The sequence below is a fragment of the Dermacentor albipictus genome, chromosome 8 (assembly GCF_038994185.2).
Source record: "Dermacentor albipictus isolate Rhodes 1998 colony chromosome 8, USDA_Dalb.pri_finalv2, whole genome shotgun sequence".
NCBI classification, from domain to species: Eukaryota; Metazoa; Arthropoda; class Arachnida; order Ixodida; family Ixodidae; genus Dermacentor; species Dermacentor albipictus.
This window is the reverse complement of record NC_091828.1, coordinates 54,470,318-54,482,733: the sequence shown is the minus strand read 5'-3', so window position 1 is coordinate 54,482,733 and position 12,416 is coordinate 54,470,318. Positions and strand designations below refer to the sequence as shown.

The following is a 12,416-nucleotide window of genomic DNA, read 5'->3' as shown; positions in this document are numbered from 1 at the left end:
ATTTGGAATGCGAAGGAGAAGATGCTCGGCAGTGCTGCTGGGACTGCGAAAAGACGTTGGCTACGAGGTTAAACTTTTTGAGGTTTGTCTTTTCACCATCGTTGCCTCTGTTATTGCTGAAGCGTCCCCTAACGACAGTGATGAGGACGACACAGAAAACGACAGCACGGGCGATTCAGGCCCAACAGTGGCAGAAGATGCACATTACGTCAGCCTCATGCGAGTGTTTGCCGAGCTTAAAGGAGTTTGATGCTGCTGTCGTCGCTGCTAGGCTGCCGCGGCATCAAACGAATATAACAGACTTTTGTCGTGCAAAATGGATAATACTGCATGTTTTTTGCCCTTTTATTGCACTCTCTCCGAGTTCCATTTTTGACAGGTAAGTGAGCAATCTCACACTATTTCAGTTTAGCAGTACTACCGTTTAATACATACTTTTTCCAAGCTACGGCCAACTACGATTTAACAAGGTTTCACTGTACATGTAAATTTAACATTCTCATGTACAGATACTGAGACCTACAAATGCAGGTAACATAAAAGTTAAATATTTAAATTGGCTAGTTGGTTCATGTTTCCAACACAATGTGCTTCTTTAATGGGACAGGAAAAACAAGTGTACTAACATATGTGCAGTGTTTGTAATACCGTAATTACTGGTCGTACTTCTAAAAAGAAAATGAAGTACGGAAGCAAGGGGTCGGCTTAGATTTGAGTCGGTGGTTTGGCCACAACTGCCACATACCTATCGCCACCTCACCGTCACAGACTTGTAGCAACATATGCGTGCGCCATAGTGTTTTCTGGAAGCGATCGTTCAGAGCAGGTTGTCCAAATTTTTTTCAAGTGTTGCACTGTAGCCTCGTGCCAGCCACTGTGGTGGCACTGACCAAGTGGTGCCACTACACTACAGGCTAATGGCAAAAGGTCGTTTTACACATGGAGAAAACCTCCAACCTCCAAGTACAGCACGAGTTCGGCATGGACGAAAAGAACATGCTACGGTGGCGGAAATGGAACAAGCTTTCCAACTGCAGTGCAGCCCACATGGGTTTCACCGGACCACAGAGGAGTCAACACCATGAGGTGGAAGATACGGCGTATTCATTAGGGAACAGAGAGAAGCAGGAATGCACATAACGATGGGGATTATACAGGCAAAGGCAAGGGAGGTCACCAATGCTAGGGGTATATCACACAAACCAATTTCAAGCACAGCAAAGGCTGGGTAACGCGTTTCATGAAATGTTTCGGCTTCAGCCTCAGACTGGCTTTCGTGTGCCAGAAACTAGCCAGCGAATTCTGAGGAAAAGCTCATGGCATTCCAGTACTACGTCATCGAGAAATGGTTGCAAAAGAGCTACCAACTGGAGCAGATTGCAAACACTGACCAGACACCGGTGTTCTTCGACATGCCCATGGCATATACACAGTAAACGAAGAGTGAAAGAGATCAAGCTTAGGACAGCAGGTTATGGGAAGAAGTGAAAAAGAGCAATGCTGTGCTGTTTTATCGATGGACGGACACAACACACTACTGGCCAAATAAAAGTTCCCCAGGAATGTTGTAGCGCACGTTCACGAGAAAAGTTCCATGAACAGCGCCACGATGGACTGGGTGAAGCCGATTTGAAGCAGCCTGCCCTACAGTGTCGGCGCTGCTGTCGTGGCCGTCACTGTCGCTATCCGATGCACGTTTGTGACGATCGCCTCATCAGTTAGAAGCATTTGGTTTCCAAATCTATAGCAGTGTGCCTTTTTTTCACCAGCAAAGTAGTGGATTGCTGATGAACAGCAGGCAGATCAGCCATCTTCCATTTCGGCAGCAACTCATACAAGGCTGAGAAACAACATGGCCAGGAATGGCTTCGATGCAACAAACAGAGACAAGTACGAGTGACTTAATCCATTAGCAGAACTGGGCAGAATGAGGACCATAGAATAAAGAACCAACAGTGAGGACCCAGCCATAGAGATGGCCCAGCGAGCAATCTGGGAGCAGTGCCGGCGGTGCAGTTGGCGTGGTCCACTTGCGTTTTGGAGAGTGGCGAGGCACAGAGCTATGGCCGCAGCCCATTCTTGTTCGGAGGGGTGGAAGGGCGACGGGAGAGATGCGCGAGGCTGGTGTGAATCTCCCATGGAGGGAAGCGCACGGCGGCAGTTGCAGTGGCGGGCAAGCATGGAGCGGCTAGCATTTCACTTTTTTTCTTTTCAAGGATTTCAGATTCCGTTACCTTTCAGCACGGACATTCAGCAGCCAGAATTCATCGTTATAACCGATAATGCGGCATGGGGCCACTGTAGAAAGCAGGTTATTTCCCCATACAAAACATACAAAAGTTGACAGTGTAGCAGTATTTTGTTGTGCTAACCGATATCTTTATAAGTGGGTTCAACTGTAGTGTCACCCTCAATTGCACACTGATTGGCTGGTTGAGAAAAATCGGATGAGCTGATTGGCTGTTTGAGCATTACGTCACATGAAGACAATGGTATCACCATTGCAGAATAGATGCCCTGGCTTGCAGTGGCATGGGATGAAATTCTAGCTGAAATGATTACCAGAGCATTCCGAAAATGCTGCATTTCTAACACGCTGGACTGAAGTGAGGACGATGCTCTTTGGGAAGTGAGCAAAGAGGAGGACAGCGATGTTGTGGATGACAAGTGAACTTAGGACGTGCCTATGGTACGCACACTTATATAATAAAAATCATGCTTTTCTGTCAATAAAAAGGCCTTTTTTTAATTCGGCTTGCATTTGAGGTAAGTTTTCTTTGTTTTTTTACAATAAAGGGCGGTTTAGATTTGAGTAAATACGGTAAGCTTAGACTGCCAGTCTCTTCTTCAATTTCTGCAAGGTTACAACTCTACTCTGGCTTCACATTGAGGGCAATGAGGAATGAAATGATCATGGATGTGAAGATCGGCACAGTTGCAAGGACATCAGCTAGCTTCGACACTATCCGGATTGATTGATTTAAGGGTAAGCAATCTGCATTACGAGCGCAGACTAATAGGATCATTCAGGAAGCCCAATCCTAGCTTCATTCTCCTAACATCGACATTGCCAAACATTCAGCAATGCAAGCTCGTCTCTGCTTTCGCAGAGTAAAGCCCAGTTTGAGGAATTTACTCCGACCAAACAGCTCAAAGAGCACTATACACCAACAGTAGAACACAGCAATGAAGGAACCAGTGCATATTCGGGGCACGTTGAATATACCCGAGTGGTAAAAATTAATCCAGAGTCCCTCACTACAGCGCACCTCATAATGAGATCATAGTTTTGGCATGTAACACCCCAGAAGTTAATTCAGATTATATGCAACTCTTCATCTGACTTGTCAAAGTAGGCGGCAGCGAGCGTTCTTGCAGATACCGAGCTTTCCACAATGCCACAAACACTGGTGGCCATATATGCAGCTTTTGTTTTATATAAGTTCAGGTTATTTTTTAACGCAGTTTCTCAGAAAAAACGTGCTAGTTAGATTTCCGTAAATACAGTGACGCAGAGACTTTTGTTTTTGTACTTCAGTTCAATCCCGTTCTACAATGTTGGGCAATGCACATACATACTGCTTGCTTTCAGCCTCAAAGTCTATAAACAAAGCCGGCATTGCAACAGAAGCAGGCTTTAAAACAACACAAGTGTCAACAGGTGAAAAAAACACTCTTTGATGTGAGGAGGAAAACCATCAGCATTTTCACCAATTCCCAGTTTCTGACAAAGCAAGAGAACCAAGCCAGAAATGCCGGCAATTACATGCAATATATGGGAAACTATAAAAAATTTCCCATCATGGCTTGCAACGACAGAACAGTCACTTTTCTTTGCTTTTCTATACTGCTGGCTGTGTATAATTGTGCCTTCAAAGCTCATTCTTGAATATTCCTCAATTACAGCACATGTTGTGTCCAAGAAATTTTGCACAGATTGCAGTTCCCGCTCGGACAACATAGCTGTAACTGGTGCTCCAAATAAGCATACATTATCAATTCGAGTCACTTTCTTAATAGGAACATTGCCAAGCAGTCTTTCGCAAAACCTCACCACATCATGCGGAAGAGAAAGCAAATGCAGCGCAAGCTCCAGCTCTCCTTCCAGAGTGACTCTCTCCAGTATTTGTGTCGGAGCTCCTTTTGCTGCCTTTACCATCTTTGTGAGCTTCCCATTCCCTGTTTCGAAGGGAAACACTGAGTTTGCCCAAAGAGGACCCAGATGCTCCACGCTTGACGTCAGATGGCGAAGCTGGTGGACGTTATAAGTCATGAAGCGAGTCCCATAGAGGTTTGCAGCTCTGCACACAAATGATTCAAGCAGGTGACCTAGAAAAAATAATTGTTTCATGTAAGAGTATTGTTGAAAGAAAGCTTTGAGTAAGCTTGTCAATGCACGTGTAAATTATCACATCTCCAATACTTTCATCCACTTAACGTGTGTCTCTAACAAGGTTTAAATTAGAGCATCCCCATGTATCAAGAGTAAAACTTTACATAATGGGGGACACAGAACAAATACACTCTGACACAGCTTGAGCATGTATTATAGTGTCTGGGGATGTATCTACAATAGTCACATGATAACTGCAGTCCAATACTCAACTTGAGAAAACATCCACCCCTGTTGGCCGCTTCACTATCGTCCTTTCTCTGTCCCTTTTCATGAAATGTGCACAGATTGAGTGTTTTATCTTCCTGCATCGCATTTTGTTTTAGCATTCACAGAAAAAAAAACAGAAAAGAAAACAATGCTGCCATGGTTGTCAATGAGAGTGAAATTGTAATGACTCAGACAGTCTAATTAAAGGCTTCATAAATTTCAGAAGCTATGGCTACCAGAAGAAACCAGCAGTGCACAAAATTAGGATAGTTGGTGTAGCACAGCTTCAGAAGTGCAGCAGTGGAACAAAACAAATGCAGTTCAGAGCACATAAAATGCAACCTATTGTAGTGCAGGACCAGATATAAGTCTTTTCTGACTCTTGTTTACCCTCCTATACAAGTTAGAGTGTGTGCACAATGCTCCCACATCAGTGCGACCTCAAATATCAGACAAAACACATCTGCCAGAAAATTGTGCAAACGAGGCTGCGGGAGCACTTTTTCACTGGGTGCACAGCTGGGTACAGGGACATCGAGGGGAATATGCAGAGTGAATGGACGATCAGAAATGCACCTGCCACAGTGGTATATAGCATGCTGTATAAGTCATGAAAGAAAAGTAGTGTCAGGAGAAAAGCTTTGCACTAGAGGATGCATTTGTTTTACAAGACTCGATCCAGGGACAGGCACTTTTAGGGCCTTTCACTCTGCTATTTGAGTGAATCAGAAAGCTATATTGCAGAACAAGGTTGAATTCCCTGACAAATCCAAGCCTTTGCCATAATCAGTGTCGCTTTGGGCTTGCTGATTACTTCAGCCTGCAAGTATAGTGGTTAGCTAAGATGGAAAATGACCACCTAGCAAGCTTCCACAGAATTGATTGGCTAAGGCACGTACTATGTGATGCTTTGTGATGCGCAAAAGGTTGTGTAGGGGCAGAGTAGTCTCTGCGCCTCTGCTCTAACCAAAGGTGTGCACATTGTTGCTCTTTGGCTTTTCAGTTTGTGTACAGTAAGTATGTAATGTGTATACTAACATAACATTCGCATCATAAGATTACCCTAAACAATGCTCTCGAAAATTTCGATTTTAGTTTACCTATTCCTAATAACGACACCCCTAACTTTGGTCTGAAGCAGACTTGTGACCAAATGGCCATGCAGTATTTTTTTGCCGAGATTAAAAGCTTTTACTCTTGCACACACGTTTAGAGCAAATGCACTTAACAGCTGTCGCTGGGGGCTGCAGGTTTGATGAAGGACCAGCTAATGACTATGACAAGGGAACACTGGCAGCAGGAGAATGCTAATAACAGGCTGAGTAGTAAATACTCTTAAAAATAGAAGCAAGATAGTCTAAATGCGAGTAAACAATTTACCTGCACATTGAAGATCAGTTGGTGAAATTTCACTCTTGAGCAGAGTGAAAATGGCTTCGGCCAGCATTGACATGTGCCTCCAGAACCGCGGTGGCAGCACTCCGAGTACTGTTGGCAGAGAGTAGTAGAGCAGCCAGTTCTTCCACTCGCTCGCCTTCCAGAAGCACCTGTCTGCCAAGGACCGTGGCAGCCGTGTGAAGCAGTGGGGTGGGCAAATACTCAGGAGACGTTTATCCAGCTTGGCTATAGTTGAAGGAGCACCTGCACAAAAATAAGCCGTAGTTACTACCACAAATTCCACCTATGCCATGAAGAGGATGTTTGCCTCACCTGTTACAATACTTGCAATGGTTGGGAATAGTGCAATCATATGCCCAGTTTCTCAAGTACCAAGACTAGATGTTAACCATGTCTTAGTAATAGCCTAGTTTTCACGCAATGCCATGTGGACACAAACACATAAATATACAGACTCCACATAGTATGGTAGCTGTGGCAAGGCCACAAATATTTATAGCAATCCAAGCATTAGGCATTATTAAAACAACATTTATTAGTGCTTGGTGCATTATAGCCAATGTTGGCTGCTGTGATATGAAACCTATACTATCAATTTTCTTAATGCACAGAGAAGCACATTGCCTTTACAGTTATATGACATCCAGAGGCTTGCAGTGATGCCTGACACCGGCAAAAGATGCAGAGAGCGAGTGGGACTATGCTAATTCAGGGACAACCAAATTAGGAAGGCACACTCAGCTTAGACAAAGACACTCCCTCACCAGAACAGGAATTGACCTCTCTGGTACAGTATTTGGCCACCCCCTCCCCTTATGATTCCTACAAATAACCCATGGGTCTCAGTCCCCAGCAGCTACGAAGCACCTAACCAATGCGGTGGTCAACGCAGCAGAGGCTGCTAAACATCTCTGGGTCTGGGCAGGCCGCCAATGGAAAATGACCCTGTCAACCTTTCACAGCCGGACTCTGTCTAGTGAGGCTAGCTTAGTAGGACTCTTTGAGGAACTGCCACATATTGTTTGGGATATCATCGGCCTTAGTGAGACTAGAACTGGTGACGCTTATACATTGCTGAATAACGGCCATGTCCTCTGCTATAGAGGTCTCCCAGATAAGAAGCAATATGGGGTAGGATTCCTAATCCATAAGGTCATGGCGGGCAACATTGATGAATTCTACAGCATTAATGAGAGGGTTGCAGTACAAGCCTATGCTCCAACATCCAGTCACGATGATGATGAAGTAGATCGGTTTTATGAAGATGAATTAGCGATGAGAAAAGTGCAAACTCTGTATACTGCAGTAATGGGTAACTTCAATGCAAAAATGGGGAAAAAGCAGGCTGGGGAACAGGCAATTGGAAACTATGGCATTGGTTCTAGGAACGCTAGAGGACAGATGCTGGCAGAATTCACAGAAAGGAATAAGCTTCGAATAATGAACACCTTTTTCAGGAAGCGTAGCAATAAAAAGTGAACCTGGGAAAGCCGTAATAGTGAAACAAGAAGTGAGATTGATTTCATACTGTCTGCCGATCCCAGCATAGTGCAGGATGTAGAAGTGATAGGTAGAATAAAGTGCTGTGGCCATGGGTTAGAAAGGGCTAGGATTCACCTCAATTTGATGAGAGAAAGAGCCAAATTGGTCAAGAAGAAACAGGTCAACCTAGAGGCAGTAAGGGTAAAAGCAGACAAATTCAGGCTGGTACTTGCAAACAAATATGCAGCCTTAGAACAGAGAGACGCTGACATAGAGGTAATGAATGAAACCGTAACTAGGCTGGCTTCAGAGGCAGCAATTGAAGTGGGAGGCAAGGCACCAAGGAAACCAGTAGGCAAGCTCTCCCAAGTAACAAAGAACCTAATAAAGAAACGACAAAGAATGAAAGTGTCGAATTAAAGAGATAAGGTAGAATTCACGGAACTGTGAAAACTGATCAAGGCGAAAATAAGTGATAGTCTTAACTATAACATGAGAAAGACTGAAGAAGCCGTAAAAAATGGACACAGCCTGAAATCAGTGAGCAGGAAAGTTGGCATAGGACAAACCAAGATGTATGCACTAAAAGATGAGCAGGGTAATACCATCAGCAATCTTGAAGGTATAGTAAAGGCAGTGGAAGAATTCTGTACTGACCCGTACAGTGCCCAGAGGACTCGGGAGAACTCCATTCAAAACAGTAAAGAACAGAATACAGAAACTCCTATAACTCGCGATGAGCTGAGAAGGGCCTTACAAGACGTGAAACAAGCAAGAGAGCGCAGCAGGGGAAGATAGAATAACAGTCGATTTAATCAAAGATGGAGGAGACACAATGCTTGGAAAACTGGCGGCTCTTTATTCAAGGTGACTATCGACTGCAAGGGTCCCAGAAAATTGGAAGAATGCAAGCATTATACTAATCGACAAAAACGGAGACGTTAATGATGATGAACATGCAGACGCTGGTAATACTGCAATGACGTGTTCTAGTTTCTTTAAGCCACATGCTTACCATAGGTCTTAGAACATGCAAGTCACAGAATATCACGTGAAATCAAAAAAAGTACTAACAAAAATTTTGGATTGTGTCTTTTCTGTTGAAATAACTAGCCGACAACTCAGCAATCAGCTGTTTTATAACTAGTTCAACCCAGCTCGGCCAAATCTGTCAATTTCGGTTACGTGTACTTCTTACATAAAGGCATTCCTACTGTAGTCTGTAAACATTTCCTTTTCAGTGCTATTTCCAGGCAGGTATCCACACTGGACCAATTGCAAGTTTTAGTGGGATATTTTTTACAATGCTCGGCACTCCCCAGTATACAGGAATGGTTGATTGCCCCTTCTTTTTTTTCTCCAATTTAGAGCATGGCAAGCGCATTGCATTACATTAGTATTCTGACTTGTGCGCAAGATATGTAATATTTCTAAAAAAAAAAAGTAATGTTTGTATGTGTATAACATCAGTACCAGCTAAATCATGGATGTTATCAGGCATACTCTTGTCACATGCACTGCAAGAGCAAATTGTTATTTCCCTTCAAAATTGACTTATCTGAACAAAATATAGAATTCAATTACTCCACTTTAACAAGTGAGCACAGGTACATACCGATGTAGAACGGCTCCTGGCAGTTTGCACTGTCCAGCCAAAACTCGGTAAGCTGCCTTGTCACTCCAAGCAGCACACAGTGCATGTAGTCAACTGCCTGGCTCAACACTGGATTGAACAAATTAAGGTTTATCAGGGGCGATGGACCCATGATGCCATTCACTGGCATATTCAGCTCAAGGGCAAGCTTCATGTCTCTCAGGACCCCTTCTTCTGTTCTCAGTGCAAAGTCCGTTTGGATGTAACGAGGAGTACCTACAATGAAGGAAATGCCCATAAATTTTTTTACATACACCTAAAAATACAAATATTTATAGGAAATCCCATAATGTTTATTACTAGTGTGCTCATAGTGACATATTGGTGCTTTGTAGGGTACAACGTAGTAGGTTGCCTGACATTTACATTAATGCGATGCAGCACCTTATGCATCTCATGGCCCTTCACAAGTTAAACAGTAACAGGTGGTGACATGAAAGCTATGATGTCAACTGCAAGCAATTCAGTACTTTCAACAAATATGTGCACAGAAATGTGAAGCATATGTTCTTTTTATTCTAGCAAGAATCTGCATCAATATAGAATGCTTGCAGGAAAGTGCCAGCCAATTTGTTCATCGTGTACTTGTCTCCATCGTGCCTTTCCGTCCTTTGTATGCTGTCGCCCCGGGCACATTATGGATTACCAACTAGCCCCAGCCTAACACCTTGCTTCAGTAGATTTCAAGTTCATCACGTTGCACTGCACCAAGAACAGCCTGAACAAAACGATTTTAGCATGCTCTAAGTCACCTAAAGGCCTCAGTGTAAACATGCCACTGACCTATATACAGCCCACTTGACATGACTTTGGTGAATCAGCGCACTTGGGAAAAAACACAAGTTCACATGAAAATGAATTATGAGGACATACACATGCACTGACGTATGTCCAAATGTCCAGAAGCAGTCCTTTTTTTCCAAGTGCACTGCTTCACCAAAATCATGGGTACCCAAATAGCCCATCAGTACCTATAAAGTAAGCCCGAATAGATCGGTTTAATCACTACACTAAATGCTACTGCCTCTGTACTGTGCTACCTTTTGTTACAAGCTATTGCCCACAGTGTAAATCGACAATGCAGCACTGTGTCCCCCCACTATAAAGTTGTTACATAGCAGTTGCACTTCAAATAGGGTGAACGCCGGAGCAGAGAGAACTTACACACCACTCCTCTATGGATGCTGTAAAACACAACATAATGCAGAGCATGCACCGCACTGTCAAAACATGGACAGAACTTACGCATTCCATAAACTAGCTTAAGAAGAAAACCCATTGCAAGGAAGTCACAAGTATGCTTAGAAGGTATCATCACACAAAGTAAAACATTATAGAAGCCAACGTGAAAACAACTTTGATCTGCAATGTTTGAGTCTAAGACTAGTTATCGTGGCAAGACATTTTCCAACACATCCTTATGACAAAATGGCGTATAGTCACTCAACTAGCGGGCACATCGGAATCAGAGAGAGCTAATAATTCATGAGCAATGTGAAAAACGCCATACCTTCGATTTGCTCTGCACAGGTCAGGCACCAGCAGCAGCCGAACCTTCCATTGAACTGTGTCTGGTTTGTCACTGCTGCACGGGCTGGTGCATCAACTGAACAGCAGATGGAATGAACTTTTGATCTAACCGTTTCTGTTCCATGCTGCCACACAACAGTTCCAACAGCCTGCAATGCTTCCACAAATTTTTCCATAAACACCATCATGTCTGGATGTTTGTGGCCAAACCACAATCCAGCCAGAACAGGGCTTTGGCGGCGCACACCTGGCGGTAGTTCATTTATAGTGAACTGGATGGGCCACACAGACGCTTTCGACGATTTATAAACAGGGCTTCCGTCAGTGTTGAATGTGAGCGTCAAGTCCTTGTGGGATATCTTGCCACTCTGTCTAAGACTCTTGTATATGGCACCACTGGTGATGTCACTCACTGAATCGCATTGCAATCCTTGCTCTATTTTTTCCATTTGGGCGAACAGAAGGTCCTTAAACTTTGCTATTGACTGACCAATTTGCTGCTTGATGTTCAAGATGCTGAAAAAGCAACCTGCGTTATTCAATAGCGAGACTTTCATATCTGCTTGGCATTCTCGACAGCGCATTGTCTCTGAACTTAGCTGCTCTAGTTGACTTCCGCAAATGTTGCACTAGTAATGGCGATTCACGGCCGTATGCATCGTTGGATTCCACAACTTCCTGAGTAGATACTTGCTTCGAGGCAGCATGTCACCTTGAAATCCAAACAATGCTTCGATGAGACGCAACAACCCGTCCACGGTGTCCCAAGGCAGCCCATGCGCAACAACAAAAGCTAGAATCATTACGACTGCAGCAGCTTTTGATGTTGTGGATCCAGGAAGGGTGGCCGTGCCATACTCGCGCAGAGCCGTTGCGAGCGCTTGGGCAACGTCTATCGGCGGTACTGGGTCGGATTGCCCGCTTTCGTTGCCTTCGTCTGGGGCCGGGCATGCATTCTCAGTCTGACGGCCAGCTGACGATGCGCCGATTTCATCGTCTGAAAGTAGCGGACAGTCGTCAAACGAGCAGGACAGATCAGACTCGGCAATGTTCGAAGCATGCCCTTGCGCAACCGGCTGTGACATGTGACGCAACCTATAGCGGCGTGTCGATGAGGGAACGTGAAAACGTTGGCCATCGTGCAGGTACATTTTCCTCTTCCGAGCGGGAGGCTCCATTGATAGGCGCGAAGAGACCACGGTACGGAGTAAGAAAAAGCTATGCAAATAAAAGCGTACACAACCACATAACAAAGCAACTGTCAGGATACGCGCGCACTCACCGCCAAGATTCACTGTTCGGAATGTAGTCACGTGGCCCCGATTGGTACGTTCGATTCGCCGTCACTAGGGTGCCTCGATGCCAGCGCCGTCACCACTAGAACCAGTTCGCGAGGTGCTGCACCCTGCCATTCGTTTCAGCGGTGCAGCAATGACGCCCGCAGAACCACGACGTTCGTTTGAAAAAGTGCAGGAAAGGTGCAGGGCTGGTTCGTGATTTTGCTGCACCCGCTCCACGGTCGGTGCCGACTTGGTGCAGATGCGAAGCAGCGGCGCAGCAGACGACGCAGCAGACGAGCACGGTCGAGTACCGTTAAAACTCCGCTTACGCGCGTCTGACGTGTCTGCGCAACTGTGGTGTGCATTTACGCCCCAGAAACCGATCATACCTCCAGTTCAGGACCTCTCAAACTTACGCACACCGTGCACATTCGTCAGACATAGCACAACGCCTACACCGCGTCTGCAC

General features: G+C 44.8%; 1 protein-coding gene across 1 annotated transcript; it reads right to left on the bottom strand.

Moving 5' to 3' along the window:
* Positions 1-1,525: 1,525 nt before the first annotated feature.
* On the bottom strand, positions 1,526-12,261 carry LOC135921744 (uncharacterized). The gene is made up of 4 exons (XM_065456047.2): positions 10,648-12,261; positions 9,099-9,353; positions 5,984-6,244; positions 1,526-4,329 (listed from the first exon to the last, which is right to left on the bottom strand). Exons 1-4 carry the CDS (start codon positions 11,249-11,251, stop codon positions 3,638-3,640), a joined length of 1,812 nt encoding a protein of 603 aa, XP_065312119.2. The 5' UTR covers positions 11,252-12,261; the 3' UTR covers positions 1,526-3,637.
* Positions 12,262-12,416: the final 155 nt, after the last annotated feature.

What these genes read in the sequence shown, in the direction of transcription:
- LOC135921744 (XM_065456047.2), bottom strand. Translation starts at nt 11,251, where the DNA reads ATGCGCTGTCGAGAATGCCAAGCAGATATGAAAGTCTCGCTATTGAAT. An exon ending in CTGTGCAGAGCAAATCGAAG is followed by an intron (nt 9,354 to 10,647) that starts GTATGGCGTTTT and finishes CCTTCATTGTAG; the next exon opens with GTACTCCTCGTTACATCCAA. An exon ending in CCAGGAGCCGTTCTACATCG is followed by an intron (nt 6,245 to 9,098) that starts GTATGTACCTGT and finishes ATTTTTGTGCAG; the next exon opens with GTGCTCCTTCAACTATAGCC.